This window comes from Lepisosteus platostomus, chromosome 1, assembly GCF_059453375.1.
Source record: "Lepisosteus platostomus isolate fLepPlt1 chromosome 1, fLepPlt1.hap1, whole genome shotgun sequence".
NCBI classification, from domain to species: domain Eukaryota; kingdom Metazoa; phylum Chordata; class Actinopteri; order Semionotiformes; family Lepisosteidae; genus Lepisosteus; species Lepisosteus platostomus.
Genome location: NC_142611.1, coordinates 60,205,588 through 60,228,109, shown reverse-complemented (window position 1 = coordinate 60,228,109; position 22,522 = coordinate 60,205,588). Strand labels below are relative to the sequence as shown.

General features: G+C 35.7%; 1 protein-coding gene across 2 annotated transcripts; it reads left to right on the top strand.

Moving 5' to 3' along the window:
• Positions 1–776: 776 nt before the first annotated feature.
• Positions 777–9,397, top strand: gask1b (golgi associated kinase 1B). Of its 2 annotated transcripts, none has more exons than XM_088633261.1 (4): positions 777–1,891; positions 3,606–3,676; positions 4,566–4,792; positions 7,573–9,397. In XM_088633261.1, the coding sequence occupies exons 1-4, from the start codon at positions 898–900 to the stop codon at positions 7,778–7,780; spliced, it is 1,500 nt and encodes a 499-aa protein (XP_088489387.1). In that variant the 5' UTR covers positions 777–897; the 3' UTR covers positions 7,781–9,397. The 2 variants fall into 2 exon arrangements, with proteins under 2 accessions (XP_088489387.1, XP_088489386.1); XM_088633260.1 differs by having other exon boundaries at positions 780–1,891; positions 3,606–3,820.
• The last annotated feature ends 13,125 nt before the right edge of the window (positions 9,398–22,522 follow it).

Sequence of the window (22,522 nt, the reverse complement as noted above, 5' to 3'; positions counted from 1 at the left end):
GAGCAAAAACAGGTACTGTGTTTACGAGGACCCGGACTGTGACGTATTTATTTTTCATTGCTTATTTGAATTGAGCACCTTAGACAAGGAGCTCATAAAACAAAAAATAGACAAGGAGCTCACGCCATTGTTAAATGTTAACACTAGAGGTCGCAGAAATGAGAAATGTAAATTAAGCCAGAGAAAGTTATATTTAAAGGTAAAATAATAATGTAAAAATTACTTCATGTTTAACATAAGATAGCATTAATATATTCATATAGTATTTGTCTTCTTCTGTTGCTTATACTACCATTCTACACGTTTAGGAATACTTAAACAAGGGTGTATTGACTCTTAATATTCAAATATTTGAGACTACCTAAAACACACCCTAAACTTAACTTTTCTCATTTAAAACTTAAGTTTCCTTTTCGCATTAACAAGACTTTACCAGTGCTACATTCCATTGAAAAAAAAAATGAAGACAGACATTTACGTATCACGTTTTGTTGTAATTTAAGCTTTTAAATCTCTAAGAATCTCTAACTCCAATAAATTAACACGTTCCATACATCGAAGGAAAACTATCTTCTAAAGTAAAAACATTTTACTGCGTAGACATCCTATTTACACAAATAGTGATGTTTATCGTTCTCTTTAACTTTAATGCATATTACAGTTAATATCTGGTAATAACGTTTTTTTATTTTATTCCGCATATTTCAAATCGTTATCTTGGCGGTGATAAAAGTTTTCACAGCTGTCTCAATTCATTCCAGGTCACCAGCAAAACTGGGTTCCATGTATAGCAGGCATTTAAAAACTCACGACTGGATACTTCGGTGCCAGGAGTGGCCATACTATAAGCTCATACGCTGATCTTTGAACAAATCACACCCATGATGCACGCTAGAAATGAGATTCTTAAGTTTTGCACCACCCTCAGCAGAGTATAAATACATTGTGCTCAGTCCATCATGTTGGATGATAATGGGGACTTTCCTCATTTGTTTAGGCGAAGTAAAAAACTTCATTGTTCAGTGGTCCAGTTGCTGTTTTCGGAAAGTATTGAAGATTATTAGTAGATATTCAAAATCCAAAAGGAATTTTCTTATTGCTAGTACATGTTTCATGTACGTGTTTTTTCTTGTTTCTCGAGTAGGACGAAACTTGCCTGAGCTATCTGATAAGCAGCACAGAAGAAGCAGAGGAAACTATACACAAAAATCCGGTATGTCCCGGGCCGCCTCCACCCGTGTGCGCATTGAAGACATATCAGAAGATAATACAGCTTCTCGGAAACCTAATGTGGTTTACATAACACTTAAATCGAAGCGTGGAAAACCAGCTGTTATTAGAAGTACTATAAGACCAAAAACCAGAAGAAAGTACTCAATTACAAATAGCCATGCACTCATTGATGGATTAAATGATATTAGAAGTATTATCCAAAGTGAAGGAACTCGCCTGTCAAATAACACGAGAACTGGACATGAAAACCACAGACAATCTTATCCCCACGTATTCAAGGATTCAATTCCACATGAAGGCCAAAGACAACCGATAGATGCTCGTTATGGTTCTTTAAGGATATACAGCGAGAGTGCCCCACCATGGTTTAGTAAAGAAGACATTGACGCTCTCCGCTTCTTAGCAGATAGCTATGTATCGAAAATTAAAGACATATCGTCAGGCAGCCAACAGCGCTTACTGTTGTTTGAAACGTCGACAGATACTCCCGGTAAATTCTCAGGTGAAGATAAGAATAATACTTCAAAATGCCAAGGACGCTGCGGCTTGATTAAGAGACCAGTGGACATGAGTGAAGTGTTTGCTTTTCATTTGGATAGGATTCTGGGGTTCAATAGGAGTTTGCCGGCTGTATGCAGGAGGTTTAGGTTGTTTCAAGGTAAGATGCTGAAGCCAAATACTGTATGTTGCATGAGCTGCTGGCTATTGAATTGCTTATCTAAATTGAATTGCAACGATTTGGGGCAGAACGCATATTGTGAAAACCTTTATCTTACCGGTTCCTATCAGTAAGAAAAGATATGAACAATGTAGGCTTTTATTCTTGTCAGTACCACATGCCAATAACTAAATTAACGACTGTTAACAAGTCATTATTAATTATTCTTTTCAACTTTGTGGTGTGTGTTGTTAACATGTTTATGACCCCCCCGCAGTTGATGATAATAATAATACAATTTGATTTATGAATGCTTTTCAACAAATACAAAGTTTGAGGTTTTGTTTCAATAAAATATGTTTTATACTGTTATAAACCGATATTTTATATCGTTTTATTATATTTTAAAATATGAAGTAGCATTTAATTCTTTCACATTATAAATTTAACACAAGTAAGAACAAATCTAAAACATTTCAACGATTGGTAATTGACTTGAATTTTACCTGTCATCTCCAGTACTGCAGAATAGTTAAAACCTTGCACAAACATGTACTGTATGTTATGAAGAATTACCTACTGCACAAAAGCAGCTTGTCAGTTGGAAATTTTTTTTTAATGATGTTTTCTAGATTTCAGTTATTCTCAGGAATCCAGTCTAGCTTAGCATAGATGGTGTTCTAGCACATTAAAAATAAAAAATATATATATTTTTTTGCAATAAATACATTGATTTTTGTATGAGACATACTGTATACTGTACTAAGGACCATAAGAAACATATTACTTCAAATATGTCACAAACCTATCTGGAAAATGTCTATATCTTTTTTTGCAACAGGTGACTGACATTTTATTCAACATGATATAGGTAGTAAATTCATTCTGTGATTCATTAGTTCTGATTAAAAGAGGTTGTGCATTGAAAATAATAGGCTACTGTAGAACTAGGTATGGCCACCTTTGGAGAGAATTAAAGCTGTACAGTACATTTGTGATGCTTGCTTTATACTAGTTTGCTGATACTGTACTACTGCCTTGTAGGACCTTTTTTCTATTCCTCTTGTAGGGGCTGGAAAAGCATGTGTTTGTTTGTTGATTTTTGAGCCCTTCATGCCAAATCCATGGCATAACAGTCACATTCTCATCTCACAAGAATGCTGTTGTTACATTAATAGCATGAGGACATGCTTTGTCCAGTTGGAATGCTGTCATGTCAGGATCATGATGTCACAGGAAAGGCAGCAAGCTGAGAACCAGGACTTAATCAATGTAGCACTCTGCAGTCAGGATGCCATCAATCACTACGATTGAATTTTTTAGAAACCAGCTATTCCTCTCCAGGCTATTGCACTTTGATATCCACATTAACTGGTTTGTTGTTCAGAAAAGAAATACTTATATTTAATTATACCAATTGTATTTAATTTACTTTAAAAAAATATCATTTTGCATGTCTGGGCCACTCTCAGTGACTTCTGTCTGGCTGTTTTCCAGCAGGTGCTTTTCTCTCACAAATGATTAATCTCCACAAATGACATAGATTTTTTTATGCTAGGTATATTTTGTGTGTCAGGTTGGAGTGCTTTTATAGATAGATATACTGATACATCAAGATTTCTATTTTTTATTACTCGTGTTTGTGTTCAAATAATTCTGCAGTTTGTTAACATGAAAAAAGGAATGCTTAATAACCAATGCTGTTATATTATAGACAGTCAACCCTACCCAGTGGTACTGTGGGACTCCACACTCTCTCCTGCAGACAATGAGATTCAGTCCACGGTGAGACTAACCTGGGGATCTTACCAACACTCACTTAAACAGAAATGTTGGCAACGTGGGATCGTACCCAAGGCAGAGTGGAGGTGCTCCAGTATCCATCATTATGAATGGAGCAAGCTGGCTCTCTTTGATTTCTTGCTGCAGGTGCATTAACATTAGATGTGTACTGTGTAGAGATTTTATGCACACATCATATATCTCTGTATTCTATAATCGATTTATCTGCCATTATTCAACTCACATGTCATAAAACGTATGAAACAAAGTGGTCATTCACAGTTGGTTGTGGAGAAGTCAGAGTAATGTGACCTTTTCACTTGTGTTAATATGAGAATTAAAATGCATGTCAGATGATTCTGAGATAATGCCTTATTTCACAATTTTATATAAAAGGCTATGTATTTCTAGAATACTTTCTTCGGCTGCTGTTAAACAATGACAGCTTTTCAATGGATTTTAGTTCTATTAATGATCCCTTTCTTTATGAACATATTGATATTTGGGCATATTTTTGTCTCTCTATAGCTAAGAGTCCAGGCTTCATTTTTTATCTTATTTGCTGTATCATATTTTGAGAAGGGCTATGAGTGAATGAGAACAATTTTATTGAAGTTTAATTATAATGGAATTAGGATAACGTAGGAAAATCATTCTGCCATTTTAGCAAACTAACAAATTAGAAGGAAAAAGGAAAACTAACAAAAAAAGGAACTACAATGCAAAGTAATTTTGAAAACACAAAAAAATGTATTTTAAAGTGGTTGCAAAAATTGAATTGTAATGCTTCAACCGAACTGTAGCTTCTTTAGGTAAAGGCAATTTTGTGCTGCTGCAAAAATGTTAAAAGTTTGAGCTTTTGGATATCTTTTTTATATAACTTCTGCTGTAGGTATACAATCGACTTGACAGGAATTGTTGTGGATTCAAACCCCGCAAGGAAGATACTTGTTTTCAAAATGGACTGTACCTGGAGTGTGCTGATCAAGATAACATCGATCTGATGCATATCATTCACAGAAGAAATGACCAAAGGCATTTGGTTTTTGTTGATAACAAAGGATATTTTGACAGAGATGAAGGCAATCTGGATTTTAAACTCCTAGAAGGAATAAAGGAGTGAGTATGGATTTAAATGTTCAAATACTTTAAATGTACAGTATGGGCAATCTCCACAAATAAACAACATCTAAACAGTGCTAGGTGCTTGTGAGAAACAGACAGAACCAATTATTATTATTGTTATATTTTAATAGGACTCACTATGCGTTAGTAGTTGCAGTAGTTATTATTTTTTATAGAATATATTACAACACTGATTGAAGCTGCTGTGTGCTGGTTGAATTATTGTACTTCATATAAAACTGAAGGATTACTTCCCAAGGATATCAGAGAGTCACATTCTCTAAAATCCAGACTCAAAACCTTCTTCTTCAGAACAGCCTTTACTTAACTGGTTCCATTCTTCACCCCTCTGCTCTTCTTAGTACCACCTTCCACGGTCTCCTCTATTGTTATTGTTGTATTGTTGTAATTGTAAATGTGTCTTATCTTGTGAATTCTTCTTATTTATTGTTGTAGTCTTCTTATTTATTGTTATTGTCATCCTGTAAAGCGCTTTGAGAAGCCACCTTTAATGGCACTATATAAAATAAAGTTTATTATTATTATTATTATTATTATTATTATTATTATTATTATTATTATTAAAACTGGTCAAGTAAGAAATTGTTCTTTGAATAAGGCATACATTTTATTCAGTCACAATCCTATGAAATTCCACAAAATCTTCTCTTTACTTAATATATTTTTATATACTATTGGTGAGGTTTGCTCTTGATGTATGCTGTTAATGCCTCCTGTTACCATGTAAACCTCTTGATTCAACAGTAGCCCTGTTGTGCATGCCTGGGAATAAATAATCTTATATCAGATCAATTACATTATCATCATACCAGGTGCATGAACCTGCATGCATTGTATGCCTTTATATAAAGTAAGTGAGAAGGCCCATATCTGACACCGTCTAAGGAGAAGAAATGATACAGGATAGCCCGTTTCACTGAAATCAAGATTCTTTTGCACACATCATGTAATGTTAGGAGATCTTCCATTAAATATCAATATTTTTCAGAACAACACCATTAAGATTCATTAATTCATCAGTTGTGACTCAACATTCTATTTTAATGTGATCAAAAAAATAAAATTCTAGAAGAACAAAAACAATTTCACTGCAATTAAAATTGGGCCAATTTACAATTGTAGCACTTACATATGAAATAATGGTTTAATATACAGTACATGGGCATTTGAAAGAAACACTTGAAAATTTCAGGTTTCTCATGTAAAGAAAAGTCACTGAGAAATTTAAGGTAATGCTTTTATACTTGAAAATGACAGACTCATTTACGCATAGAAACATGCATATTACTAGACAAAGTTAATGAGTTTGTTATGTGAGAGCATTGGAAGTTGATAGCACTGCATGTAGGCGAAAGCACACTTGAATCAATAAGAGAAAAACATTTTTTGAATTGCAAATTGCAGACTTTGCAATTGCAGTTTAATTCTTAAAAAAATGTATAAATATGCTTAAAAATTATTATATATGATTATAAAAAATAAATTATATGAAATGCATCATAATTGTCAAAAACATTAAACAAGTTTGGATATTTTTATATGTTTATTCCAATACAGATTGCTATACAATCTTCTTTAATGCTGGTAACATACAGTACAGTACCAGTCAGAAGTTTGAGTACACCTGCTTGAAACTGGGTTTTTCATGCTTATCTGTGCTTTCAACTGTACAACCTTGTCTATAAACACTTAATATTTAATTAAATTATGTACTTATAATCTTAAGTGAACTGCATTGAAAATGTTAATTTTTCATTTTCAGTAAAATGAACACCCAAAGCAAGCACATTTCAGTCTGATACCCAGGTTATTTAAAAGTCAGAAATGTGTATAAAATGGTGCTAGAACACTAAAAAAAGTTTAAAATTGTCTTTGTTAGATGTTCTCACAGTTAACTAGCATGTTACCTCATTGACCTTTTGTCACTAATTATTGGTAAACAGGTGAAGGTCCACGATTACTATAAATATAGGGAGCATGGGAAACATTTTGTAATTCCTGAATGAACATGGCAAAATTTGCTCAGCAAGCAAGGAAAAAATACAGTCTATAATTACTTTAAGAAATGAAGGTCAATCTTTAAGACAAATTGCAAGAACTTTGCAAGTGTCAGCTACTGCTGTGGCCAAGACTATCAAAAGATATGAAAAAACTGGCACTCATGAAGATGGAAAAGGTTCATGCAGGACAAGGGTGACCTCAGAATCAGAGAATACGTTCATTAGAGTCACAAGACTGCGAAACATGCTGAGCTCAGTGCAACAGAAGTACAGATGTTTCAACATCAACTGTTCAGAGGAGGTTGCGTGAAGCTGGCCTCAAAGTTCCAGTTTCTGTGTTTTTTGGCCCAGGCGAGTCTCTTCCTCTTATTCTGCACTCTTAACAATGGTTTCTTTGCAGCAGTTCTTCCTGGTAGTCCAGCTTCACTTAACGTAGCTGATTTGCTCATGAAAGTTTAATTTGCCTTTTCACTCAAGGCAGATACAGTACTAATAATCATGTTTTCATATATTTCTCTATTAGCTCATTTGTGTTGAAAGGGTTTGAAGTACTACAGAAGTAGATATCAGTGTATTTTACATTGTAAACTGATTTTATTTAGAGTAAATCTATTTGGAATCAGTATAAAAGGCAGGAATACACCTCTACTGTATATACTGTTATAATATGAAAATAAAGTATATGCAGAGATATATAATGTTTTTTTATTTCCATAAACAAATTATATTGTCATATTTTGTCAACCCTTAAAGGCTTCCTGAATCTGCAATCACTGTCCTAAAAAGCCAGCGCCTGAGGGAGAAACTCCTGCAGTCCTTGTTCCTTGACAAAGTTTACTGGGAGAGTCATGGAGGACGCCAAGGGATTGAAAAGCTGATTGACGTGATTGAGAGAAGGGTCAAGATCCTGCTAACATATGTCAATGCACATGGAATCAAAGTCATACCTATGAATGAGTGAGAACATCTGAAGTGGACACATGGAATGAATTGCTGTCCATAATTATTCTGACAATTATTAAGTTTGTACAGAGTATTGCATTTGGGTGTCGACATATGTAAACAATGTAAATTACAAGGCCAACTAACATTAAATGTATCCAAAGTGAATGCATTCCATGCTGTAAAATATGAGCATTTTTCAAAAGAGAAAAGAAATGTTATGTGCCATAATAATCCATTGTGAATGTAGCTTTCCTTCACAAAATATTATTCCCTGCATTTGGTAGCATACAGTATGTTTGTGGTTTAGAATGACTCATTCTTTTCATTAAGAGAATCTTCCACTTAGTCTTGCAACTATTGATTAAGATTTTTAAATGTTATATTTATTATAATACTACTGCCTTTTGTACTGTGACTAAAACTTAATATTTTTCATTGATGTTGCCTTTTTTATTTGTCATTTTGCAGAGGAAAAGTTTGGAAAACAGAACTATGTTTAGAGTATGAAAAATGAGATCCAAACATAGCTCTTGAAATATGCATAGAATGTTATTTTCTTTAGAAATGAATACAACTAAGCAAAGTTTACTTGGAGAGAATACTGTCTCCTAAAATAAGATTTTTCTGTATTATCTAATATATGTTTTCTAAGTTTCCAATAAGATTTGTTTATGATCACAATTTGTTGTTTTGTTTAATAAAATGCATGTTTTATGAAATGGTCATTTAGAAAATATTCCACTTGATTAAGTATTTTGGCAACAAAAGTATTTTATTAAAAAACTTGTGTAACTATTTGTAATATGCAAACTTACAAGCTTAGAAAATAAGTCTGTTGGTTGCTGATTTTTTTAGCCTTCCATGTGTCATTAGAGTGAGCAAGACCATTTGTTGTTTTAACCCCTTTAGATGTGTATTTACATAGAGTTGTCTATTGATCTTCCCTGCATGTTTTTTTAAGGAAGGCCTCTTTTCAGAAAAGCTGTGCTGAGACCATATATTTCTCATAGTCACACATTTTTTGGGTCATTTCAGTAGACACAGGGATCTGCCAGGGCTGTATTATTGACTTTATTTAAGTAGAAACCTGCCAAGAGCTTACTGTATACAGTATATCTAACTTATTTTTTATGCAAATTAATTTATAAGCACCAAAAACATTTATTTTTAACACGTGAATCAGCTCTGATTTAAACACAGCATCTATTACACCTGTTGCATTCATTGACCTATTGCAATTATTATGAATCAATGCACTCTTTAATCATAAACTCTTTAAGCACAAGAGAATTAACAAAAAGACTACTTTACTAGAATTATCTTTTCAATTTAAATATATTCTTTACTGTTTAAAGTGACTTAGATTATTCAAAATGTCTTCTCAAGTCAGAAGCACTATGCAGCTAATGAACTACTGCAACCAGTCAAGATACTGTTTTTATTAGAACTGATGTTTATAGATGTTAAGGCTGTGGAAAACAGGGTCAGGCAAGGGGACCAGACACAACAAAGGTGTGAAGGGACAAACTTTTTTTCATTATGTCTAATGTCGAGCTGTTTATGTATTGATATACAGTATACTGCCTAATAAACTTTTTATAGCATCTGCAAATAAAATTTAATAATTTCATCATTATAGTATATCTTTTATTTCATTTTAGTGTATACTTTATTATACTATATTATACTTTATTATATACTGCAATAATATATTATATACATATCTATTAAATTATTATTGTAAGAGACAATGACTAGACTAGAAAGTGAAATGATGTAAAGGCGTGTTTGAACAGCCAAACATGCAAGGAAGTAGTCCTTGTGCAGAAACCAACAGACTAGGAGTGCGAATAGAAACCAGATGACGAAATCCAGAGACAGTACAAGAAAAGGCCGAATTCAGGAGCCGTGAAGGCAAAAGAAATAACACAAAGCAGGGGAAAGGAAACTAAGAATAACTAGGAAAAAACAAGGAGAAACCAAGAACAAAAATATAAACAGGCCTGAAATAGAACAGGAGAAAGATAAGAAACAGGACATTAGGTTCAGGAAAAAAACAGCAAGTGAGGTCCAGCACTCCAGATGTATAGAAAACTAGGCACTGAAGGGAATGAGAGCTCGGGGTTTATAGAGCTGAAGGTGGAAGGCTTGGAGCCCTGGGTGCGCTGGTCAATTTGTAATTGGTTACAGCCGTCTACGTGGTATGCGCGTCAGCTGCGCAGCTCGGCTAGCAGCCAGGGCTTGAGTTGCCCTCTGGTAGCAAGAAGATGGAATTGTGACAATTATACAAATGGTTGTATAATACTAGGTTAATTATAAAAGATTTGGACACTGGGATAAACTAATAAAGTGAAAAGGGATCATATGTCAATGAAAGTCTATTATTTTATATTTTCATTTTAATTTAATTCAGTGAAATAATTATTTCCACAAAATATAGTAATGTATGTTTATAAACTAAATCAACTTAATTATTACTAACAAGGATTATTGAAATACATTTTGAGGCAGTATCCTTGATGAATAAGTATAGTTAATCAAAACAAAATTTAATGAATAATGAATGGTCATGTTTCAGATGTAGTTTCCTAAGACAAATATACTGTAAGTGAAATATGTTAGGTATGAAATCAATTCAATTTAGAGGAAATTCGCTCATAAATAATCTTAAATAGAAAAGATTTAACCAAATATATGACACTACTGTATTTAGTCTGTGTTTGGGCTTCAAATTAAATTCTGTAGCGCTTCATTGAAGCAAATAATAACACAATGCATACCATGTTCCATGTGATTAATTTACTAATATGGAATGTTTAAAACACACCTACTGTAATACCCAAAGGCGAAACAGCACATAAATAACACCTAAAATTCACTTTTCCTATATACAGTACACACCTGCTGCAGAGATTGTTATTAAACAAATATTTGGATCACTCGAACTTTCAGGGGTTCTTTAAGAACTTATTTTGAATACAGTAGAAGAAAAGTGCAGTAGAAATAGTGCATATTTGTTAATGTCATCAATAATTCAAATAAAATGTAAAAATGTGTAAATATTGCAGTGATATATGCAGGGAAACAGGATAACATCATATCTGTCTTATATCAAGGGACTGGAAATCCTCAGCCCACCCCACTTAGGAAATTCCAAATGTGTCACTTCATGGCAACATTCTGTTTGCTAGAGGCTTCCTACAGTATATCCACCCAGTGGAGAGTTGCCATTAGGTATTATTAGGTTTTTAATTTGCAATTGGCAGGTGCTTCAAAGTTTGGATTTAATCCACACCATGATGAATGTCAGGTCTTACACAATATCATGCAGCAGATAAACAAGATATGGCACACCATTTGATCCAAACCAACTCCCAGAAATGCAAATTCTGCCAAATCAACAATCATACAATTCCATTGTAAAAGGTGAATGAGCTCTAACATTATAAGTAGAGGTCTATAAAATGCTCTATACAATTAAACTCGCGCTTTCCCAACACTCAGCAATATTTTTCAGTAAATCAAAAAATGTACAAAATATCTTTTATGCACTTATATATACATGCATGACATGATAATGTACTGTATATGGAAAACCATGTAAAACATGTCCCAACAATATAGTCAATGTACTGTAAGTCAATTAAACACGATACACAATAAAAAACATGATGCAATACTTTATTCCTTTATTCAATTGATCAATACATCTTGAGAATAAAATACAATTATTGTATCAATTATTATCTCATTTTTTAATTTTATTGGATTTCATACTTCTTTTATATATCTTTTTACTTAATGATTCTACTTTTACAGACCCACCTACACTGTACTGTAAATAAGGAGGGAAACAGATCTGAACACATTAAAAACTCACAACCCAAATCCTGAGCAGTGCAGGAGGTCTTATTTCACCATAAGTTTCCTTTAAAATACTTCAAAGAAGCTCCTCTACCCCTAGACCATTACAAAAATCTAACCATACCTACCACAGGGCCTTTATAGATCCAAAATCCTCACATATTTAGCCCCATGCGACAATATGTACTGTTAACAGTACTGTATACTGCAACTAATCTAATTAATTAACTAATTACCATCCAGTTTGTGTATTTAGAAATGATAGAGGACTTTGATGGCCTCTGTTGGCAACTTGGCAGCCATTAGAGCCCCTTCCAAGACCAGCCTACCACAATTGTTTTCTGTGATCAACTATTCACAGTCCTTCACTATTCAGTAAAATATATATTACTGAGTTTACTCATTGATTACTTTCAACTTGGAGCAACTCAAAAATTTTAGTCTGATTCTGCTTGTCTAGTTTCCCTGGAGCCAGATGACAATCCTAACAAGAAATGTGAACATGAAGGTTGCTAATTATGAATTAATTAGAAATTATATAATGTGGTTTACAATAATAGCATTAGTTTATATTTTTGTAAAAATATTGGTGACTTCATATTTCTAATAATTTATTTAAAATTACCCTTAATTATTAGAACTATTTTGAGATCTGCGACTGGAGCTTAAGTACTCCTGAATGCTCTTAGTTGATGTCAGACACACACTCTCTCTCACATAGCAGCATGTAGGCAGCGACTGAAAGACGATTTGTCCACATACTGTACACATTTTTCTCCTTGTCCAAAGGTCAATTGCAGTTCTACTGGGTAGTGTAGTTTTCAGATGATAACATATTTGGCAAGTCAGTGAATTACAGTATACTGTAAATATTAGATTGGGCAAATTAGGTTGGCCCATATATTAGTGCCAGCTGGGGAGATAAGATAGGCCTGTGTTTCTGCAGTTACCTGCTGTTAAATGTAGTTTCCAAGACTGCTGTTTTCATATGAAATCCTGGAAGGAAGGCATATCTTTCAAAACCGGAAAAAATAAGTGAGTTAATAATGCAAAGATGAAAGGGGAGGTAGCTGGGTTTTTGCTTTGTGCTTCTTTCCAGTGTAGACAGACATAACAAACATGCTAGTCTGCATGAAAATAGGAAAAGGAAGTTTACATTTTTTTTGATAAGGGGGCAAGCTTTCATGAAAGACCTTATTTATAGGAAGACATAAGAATAAAGTATTGTAAGGCAGCATTCCACTGCACAAGATAAGATACTCTTCTTATCACTGTAGAGAATGTCAATGCTATTATACACTTGTACCCTTGTTATTTTCTATTAAAGTGAACAATTTAAGTAAATAACAAAGCATCAAGTTAATTTGACAAACATCACTTTTATAACATCTGTAATTCTTGGACACTGTGCCAAGATTAATTTTCACCAGTGTCAAATAGCATATCTCTGAAGGAATGAAAATGCAGATTTCCTGTCTGATATACTGTAACATTAACTAAAACTTAACCATTTAAAGACTGGTAAGATGGATTCCTGCATAGTATTAAAGCAAAATAAGAAAGTTTGCAAACAAGAGAGGGTCATTTGTCCAATCTAAACAAGTGTCTTTTTCTGATCTACACTTTTAATTACAGTGCTTTACAAGAGAATTCATCTTGTTCCCACTTTGTTGAATTACAATTTTAAATGACCATTTTTAATCCAAACTTTAATGTCTTCATTTAAATTGATGTCTTCAATGTCATATCAATTTAAACGGCAAAGCAAAAAAAGAAAGAAGAAAGGTGATCTTCTTTTACCCATAATAATCATCAGTTTCTGCAATTATGTTTTATGTTAATTATGTTAAAGTGATTAAAAATGATCACTTTAAGAAATGTGAATATTAAATAGAAAAATGCTTTCTGTTTTCTATTGATTAAGCACTTCTCAATCCAAAGATTAACTTGAATGCCTACCACCTTTAAGAATTAATGTGTAGTTGTTACAAAAACATTGTTATAATCTCCTTGTTATACAGCGTAAGTCATACCCATCAGAGTTTCTGAAAATCTTTCTTCATCTACAGTAGGCACCTGAATGTTCTTTTTCATGTAAAATACTATATCTCCATTTCCTCTGTCTAGACCCCACCTCTTCACTGATTTTGTAAGGTTTGTGGGAGTCTTGAACAACCTACACTGCCATGTTATCAAAGCTGACTCCTTGTATTCTTACAAGAAGTGGCTGGATGACAATTAGCTAATTAGATATTAACAGCTGATTGGTTTAAAAGGCCTAAGTGGCCTCATCTCACTTATCACTTATGTTCTTATGAATATGCTGTTAGTTTCCCAAACAAGCAGTTTATTTAATGGAAAATGGCCTACAGGTGACCCCATGATAGGAATGCAAGATACAGTACTGGCAAAAGTGGAGAAGCTGACGTTAAACTTGGAGAGCCATCTGGTAGGTTTTATGGGTTGTTTGTAAATCATCAATTTCTACAGACTTGGAACAATTTTAACAATTTAAGCAAGTGAGTTTTTCAGTCAAGCTGTGCAAAGATCATTTCAAATGAATATTCCAATGCCCTGAATCTCTCAAAAAAACACTGTTGTCAATTTCTGACTTATTCGAACCAATTAATTTCTACAATTTAATCAGTTACACGTGTTAAAGTTTTTGTAAATGAACAATTTAACACTTATCTACTGTATACGACCTGATGGACTGTGGCTCTTCAGTACCATAGGTAGACTAAGAGTTATATCAGTAGGTTAGGCATTTCACACACATGCTTTTACATATAACTGATTCATGTTACCTACTGTAGAACTCACAGCAAAGCTTGGAAGCTTTCCATTTCATCATTGTTATTGCTGTATTTGAGTCTTATTTTAAGGATTTAGATTGAAACATCTTTAGGAGAAAGGTTGTGTAGCCCACTGCACAGAACTGACTGCATTTTTTAGATTTAATTATTCCTGAAATGGGCATGGACCCTATTGCTTTCCAAGCTGGAAAGCAAGCAGACCATAATAAGTCTGATCTCTGTTCATTGGAATTATCAGCACTTAAATAAAGTCAGAAACCAGAGCATTTTTAGGGGTGAGTCCACATGCAAAACTGAGTTTAAGGGAAAAATATTGTACTACTCAGCTGACATTCAGTACCATAAATAAGGGGCATGTGAGTGTCTGTTCTATGGAAAGGCATCTGAAAAATCTGAACAGAGGTATATAGAGTGAACAGTCAGTTGTGAAGCCATTAAGTCATAGTCCAAATATACTCCCTTGTAGGACAGGAAAAAGCTGAAAATCAGCAAGTTCCATTTATTCCCTAGAGGCTAAAGCTATACAAAAACACATCACTGATCCAAGAGCATGGCTAAATATATGTAATCTATTTAACTGTAGCCTTAGTTTCCTAATCAGTGCCTATTTTTATTAATCTAGATACTGTATAGGCTTACAATACAAAATGTACAATTTTGTTCAGCAAAAGAGTTTTTGTGTGTGACACTGGGAAAAAGATTCAGTAATAGGAGAAACATACAGAGGAGGGAAAGAGGTAGTTTGGTTTATTGGTCTCCTGTGTGGCAGTGAAATACAAGAGGATTGTACTTATACTGTATTTCACAGCCACTCACGTGAAACAAAAAAATGAGGTTATTGGAACATTATCTGTTTCTGAAGACTCTTTCGTCACCTGGTGTTCAAACCAGCTAACCACCAGAGCAAACAACTCTGAGGGTTACATAGCCAATTACAGGTTGGAATATAACATATAGAATACGTAGTGGTGGCACTGTGGCTAAGGATCTGTACCTGTAGCTGGAAGGTTGGTGGTTCAAATCCTGCAGCTGGCAGAGGAATCCTACTCTGTTGGGCCCCTGAGTAAGGCCCTTAACCCCAGCTGCTCCAGGGGTGCTGTACAAAGGCTGACCCTGTGCTCTGACCCCAAGCTTCTCTCTGTGTCTGTGTCTCATGGAGAGCAAGCTGGGGTATTTAAAAAAAGATGAATTCATAATGCAAGAAATTCTATATGGCTAATAAAGTGATCTTATCTTCTGCAGTATTTAATCCATCTTGCTTTTAGAGTAATTGGAACTGCTGTGTACAAATAATTTACTGAAAATTAAATAGTTTTTTATGCTGTACAAAAGCATTTAAGGATCAGAAATTATTATTTTCAGTATACTTTGGACAAAGGTTTTCTACAGGTGTAACATACAGGATACAGTAATATCATAGTTACATGTCAAAGTAACCAACTAAAGAATGCATTTGCCTGAAAGTAACCAAAACTTATTTTTTAAATCATTTAAACCTTCCTTTTTCATCTTTCTATAAAAAAGAGACAAGAAAGAAAGAAGGCCAGCAGCCATATCACCCTGCAACTCACAACTGGCAACCCACTGAAGATAAGCGGATGTGAGCCTGGTCAGTACCTGGATGGGAGACGTCCTGGGAAAAACTAAGGCTGGTGCTGGAAGAGGTGTTAGTGGGGCCAGCAGGGGGTGCTATAATTGGTGTCCTGGCCAAATTTCCCATTGGCCCTTACCAATCATGGCCTCCTAATAATCCCCATCTATGAATTGGTTTAATTACTCTGCTCTCCTCCCCACTGATAGCTGATGTGTGGTGAGCGCACTATGGCTGCCGTTGCATCATCCAGGTGGATGCTGCACATTGGTGGTGGAGAGGAGTCCCCATTACCTGTAAAGCGCTTTGAGTGGAGTGTCCAGAAAAGCGCTATATAAGTGTAAGCAATAATTATTATTATTATTATTAAAGGCCCCTAGTGTAGTTCCATTGGAAGAGTTTCTGGTGATCCTGAACCACAGGATCTCACATATCTTGTAGTCTTGTAGAAAAACTGATGGTCTGTCACATGCCCAATAATGTGAAGGGCAAAGTCAGCTACTGCAGGAAAAGTGTTTTGAAGGAGATTGAAATTGGGTAGGCAGCCAATACAGACAGGTCAGGAATGATATGAATGATATGGCACCAGCTGTAATTCTGGCTACTCTGTCTTCTATCTGCTGGAGCCTGTTAAAAGAACAAGAATGGGATGCAGTAAATAGAGCATTACAACAGACTAAGTGGCATAAAATTAAGGTGTGACATAAAATCTTGGCATCTGCATGAGACTGACAAGGGCAAAACCTTGCAATGTTTCAGAGTTAATGAAATGAATACTTTACACTAGATAAGAAGTGAGTTTCAAAGGCAGATCCACTCTCCAAGTGAGCTCCTACAGTAAATTTAAGAACATAGCAAAACATGTAATTTTTGTGTGCCATTTTTAGAATAGAGATCTACTGTATATTATTAGAAGTTTTATACAGAAATTCATACTAGCGTCCAACCATAATTATTGGATGTAGCAGCTGAGCTCCCTGTTTTTTTTCCCCAAGTAATACTATCTCCCTATAATTTGAGGGAAGGAAGAAGCTGTAAGAATTAGTCACATACAGTACTGTATATAATGGTAAATCAGCCATCTGGAAGATAATGTTTTAGGCTTAAGGCACAAATCTCTAAATCTAATACCAAATTAAATATATTATTGTATACTTCAGTGGATTACCTGATATATATTTTTTCTTGTTTTTTAGAAATATAAATGTTATGCCAAATATTAATGTTCTATATCTTTTTTCAAATGCATAGGACATTTATTGTTTATTTGAAGGAATAACCAACCTTACATATTTCTTTTGAACAGTCATTGCACTTGTTTTCATCTTCTTCCAAAATACTTGAAATGTTCACACATAAATCCTTTATGAAATATTTTTAACAAGTGGACTTATTATAAAACCCTGCTACAGTTTGTACATATACTGTAATGAATTCCCTAGTCAGTGGGATTTAACAATGAAAAAAAAGTATAGATAGCTTAAAACAGAAAAGGTACAGGAAGTTAAGTACAGTATTTCTAAGGAACAAGTAATACGTTAATTACAAGCTGAAAAGAGAAGAAAGAAAACAGAACGTTTCGGGTGTGGAGCCTTCTTCGGGTGTGAGAAAGACAGGACAGACAGAAAAGATAATATAGCATGGGAAAACAAAAACCAGGAGAGAGGAGGAGGCGTGAGCAGGGTAGAGGCAGAGAGGCCAATCAAGTGGTGCGAGGTCGAGGGAGGTGAGGAGAGGTGTGAGACGAAATCTACAAATGAACAGAGAGAATTAGAAGAAAACAAGTCTGTTGCTGAGAGAAGGGGGAAGGTGTGAACCAAGTTTCAGGATAATTTTAGTTTCTGATTTCTTTCTGCTATAGGAGTTAAGAAACCCCACTTTGAGAACACAGTCAGAGAGATCAGTGTGATCATGGTCGTCAGAGGTGAAAAGAGAAACTATGGGCTTGGAGAAATCTTTAATCTTCACAGCCCTAACATGTTAAAAATTTAGAGTCTACTGCACAACCTCAAAAACATCTCCCTTAACAGAGATCTGGTACTAGTGAAAAGCAACCTGCTGTCTCAACAACTTTAATGCATTGTTTGTTCTGCTTTGCTGCGAAAATAGTTTTTCATTTAGTAATAAAGCGACTTAGAGAAAAACTTTCTTCAACTCCATTATGCTTCAGTACCCAGTGAAAATTCTATTTCAAGGTTGAAGTGCAATGTCCAGTTTACAGTACATATCTAGCAAGTGCATAAAACATTATAACATTTATATTACAAAGAAAAATGAGACGTAATCCATGGGAGACCCGGGCTATTTATTACTGGTTCACTGTCTGGTCAGCTAATAGACTATTTGTGGGAATGCAACTGACGTGACTTCATGTGAACCTTACTAATCATAAAAACAACTGAAAACCAAAGTGATTCTTTCATCATACATCACTTTCTATTGACAGCTGTGTTATTTTAGTGTGCTGCATACTCACATAAAGGATAAGCATGTTGTTTCTATATCACTGGGAAGCAGCACCCTAATTCCTATTCTATTTAGGAAGCAAATGTGGCAGTAAATTACCCCCTAAAGGCAGATGTCGTGTGAACCTCAATATAAAATGGCATTGTTGGTCATATTTGTAGAATGCTTGTTCTGAAAGTAAATCTATTTATCTTAGAATAAGGGATATGCAGTTTAATGAAGGTCAAAGCCATAGCATTATTAAAAATAAATTAGATAAAATAGAGCAATCTACTAATAAAGGCTATTTTAAACACTATTATCTTGCAATACTTGATATTATAGGGGCTAAAGTAAATACAGTAGTTATGGTAATGATGATCGTGATAGAAGTACTATTAACAGCAATGATAATATTAGTAATATTAAAGAGAAGGGAATTGGTAGTAATTATTATACCACTAACATGTTGCCTTAGTGATAGAGTAAGACATAGATTAGATCCTTTTAGAAGTGAAGTAAAAAGGAAAACAGAAAAGAAGCTTCAGATACAGTATCTGTTGCTTAAAACCCTGCAGTAAAATCCATCTCCAGTTTTATTCTCTCTCTTTTATGCTCACTGCTACCCTAACATGGCAAGGATTCAGAGATCTGACAACTGTCCACCTCCTTCAGACTCGAACGGGGCAAATATTCTCTTCAGCTTAATCAAGCAACTCTTCAGCCTCAGCCTCACTACAGAAAACAATCAGCTCCCTTCATGTGCCTTGTTGTCTTCTCTTTCTATAAGCTCTCCTGACACCACCTCTCTGAAATCTCTGCTCTTGCCATCTGAATTCTCTACCTCCCTTCTTTCTTCTGGTTGAGTGTTCAACATGCTATGCTAATGGCCCTAGTCTAGATTCATTATTGCGACTCTTCCCACTTTCCCCAGTCCTTCTCTATTCCCAAGGAGACTCCCACTCCGCCTTGCAAATGGGAGCACATGTTAGCTGTTTTAACAGCTCTGCCATCCTTGGTGCCTTACAGCCCTGGAAAATATGGTGGGGTTATGCCACCCTTTCTACCACACCTCAAAACTGGTGTCAAATTGGTGTTTTCAGGCTTTTGACCCACCCCACCACCACCCCCTTGACTGCCCAAGTTGTCCAGGCTTGCAGGACTCAAACATCCTCAAGTGCTCTGGTTACCTTCTTGGCATTGGTGACTCCTTTCTGGACCCCCAAACACAAACACCTAGCATCAGTCCACTCTGGGCCCAGATTCCTTGTAAATTGCTCTCACCAACCCAGTGCCTATTTACCCACAAGACATCTGCCTTCCTCTGTTTTGGGCCTCTGCCGGGATCCTCCTATATTCAGCAGAACAAGTTGACCAGACAGGTCAATGCGTTTTTTGTTCAGCACATCAATAGCAATTCCTCAATCAATCCAATGTGTCTCCATTCACTTCTTCTGCTCTTAGGCCTGCTCTACTGCATTTTCTAAGAGACACAATGGCAACTGATACATAAACAATTACAACATTGTTGTAACTCACTCATATGATAATAACTGGAACTGGAAAACCAAGAAAATAACATCCTGCTCACCTACTGTACATTCATCAGCAAGTGGTTCCTATACCACTTTCTTGTCACTTACTTCAAAAAACAAGCTGCTTCATCCAGGTTAGTGCAGCTCCTTCGCTGTTGTAGAACTCCAGTCTGAGTTTAAAAGCGGTATCCATAATCTATAATATACCTAGCTGCCTGAGGGTTGGGGTGTCCATTGGGTGAAGACCACCAGAGTTTTACTTTCTCCCACTAGGAGTTTTTGTTTTTCTTTCCATCGTGTCAATATGATCTTATATTCCTACTGTATACTGTCCACTGCTCAATACTTTTGTATTTCAATCCTTCACATTTCAGAGCCCAGAGGAAACTGTGTCATTTCATTGGTTAGTTCCAGCGGTTAGTTCCCTTTGCTCACTTTTATTAGTTCATAAATGGACAACAGATACAGAACATCTGCCTGTGTAATTCCTCCAAGCCAGTCACTCTATTCCCTTACTGCAACTATCTTTCTTTGACAATGCAATCATCACTCTTGCTATACCTGTTTAAAACCTCAGGATGAAATGCTCATTTCAAGAGCCGACTCTCCTGCATCCTCCTCCTCTAACAAATTTCACATCCTTTTATATAACGATTTCTTAGATGCCACATTTCCTGAAAGTCAAGAATGGGACATCTTCCAGTCTGTCACCCCAGACTTTACTTTCACAGCCTTTCCTGCTAAATCAGTTTTCTTGCACCCTTGTCAAAATAGATAAGGTGCCATCTACACAAGAGACATACAAGTCAGTGATTTCAACCCAACAAAATAAAGAAGCTCCGACTGCCGTTTTTCTCTCATCCACGCTCTTAGAACCACTTGGGCTTCGTACACCTGACACAAAACTGACACTTCTAAATATACTTACAGTTATGCAATCATTTGATTTTGATACCCCTTGAGGACCTTTTAGAAGTATTTACTTTGTCAAGCACTCCACTCTTGGGTGTCACCCAAATCGAGTTCCCAGTTCCAAAAGTGATACGACCTGATTTATTTACAAAAATCTTTGGGGATCATTCTCAACTTCAGCTCTTTCTGTGTCATACAACAACCCAGGTCAGTTGCAGCACAAAGTCTCCTCTCTCCTTTATGCTCTTGCCATCTTTAATGTATGAGCTTTCACTCTTTTTGGTCATCATCTTACAGGTGCACTTTTATCTCCTGTCTCCTCATTGTGAAATCAATACATGAGAACATTCTTCTCCATCGACTGCCTCTACCTCTCTGCTCATTGAAGAAAACTAACAAGCCATTGATCTGCATCGCCTTTGACATGACCTCTTCAACATGTTAAGCTGACATCAGCACTGTTCACTTTTTTCGACCACTCTTTCAGAGTTGGTGCGCATATTCCACACCCCATAATGGTAAACTAATCTTAATCAGCAAAATGTTAGGTTGATGGTCTCCCGAAACGTAAGAGTTGTTCATCCAAACAGATCCAGCCAGCCTAAAGCTCGTGCATAAGCCAGCTTCGGATAAAATGCCACTCAGATAAAATGCGCTTGCACTTTCTGCAGTGCTTGAAGAAATGCAGTTTGGGAAGGCAGTTCCTCATTAACTTTTACTGCAGCACCAAAAAAAGTGTCCTCACTAGTGGCATGACTGCGTGGTACAGCAGTACTACCATGCATGACAGAGATGCACTACAAAGGGTTGTAGCAACGGCACAGAGGATCATAGGATGTGATTTACCATCAATCAGTGAGATCCACAACATCCACTGTCGTAATAAAGCCAAATCCATTGTTCAAGATCCCAACCATCCCAGCCACAAACTGTTCTCCCCCCTACCCTCTGGCAGGCAGTACTGCACTGTTAAAGCAAGGACCACTAGACTCAAGAACAGCTTCTATCCCACTGCAGTGTATTGTACGTCCTCAACAGCCAACTGCACTGTGACTCAGACTCAATACACCTCTGCACTCCGCAATTTTTACATAGACTACCCTTTTATTTATCTGAGTCTCACTACAACATATTTATTTATTTTTCCACAATATATTTATTGTTCCTGTTGTCTACATTGTGTAGTGTTGTCTGTTGTACTGTGTATGTCCCGAGAGATCAGCACGATTAAGAATTCCAATGTACAGTACGTGTACATATGGCAACAAATTACTCTGCTCTTCTTCTCTACTTCCCTTAGCTAGCTTAGCCTCACAATGAGCTAAATAAATCTTAATCTTGCACACTTCTGCTCATGCATAAGTCTCAACCTGGACTTTCTTTCAAGTATCTCTCCCATATTTCCCTCTGCCTCCCCATCTACACCTTGCAGCAAACTCTCTAGCTCAATCCTTTCATTAATGAGGGAGGGAGGGTTTGGAATGTGTATTCAACCTTGGATAGGTGTCACGCCCTCTGCAGCCAGAGGGCGCTCCTTCTTTGTCCTGTCCCTCTCTTTCCCTTGGGCTATATATTTCCGGGTTTTGCACTCTGTC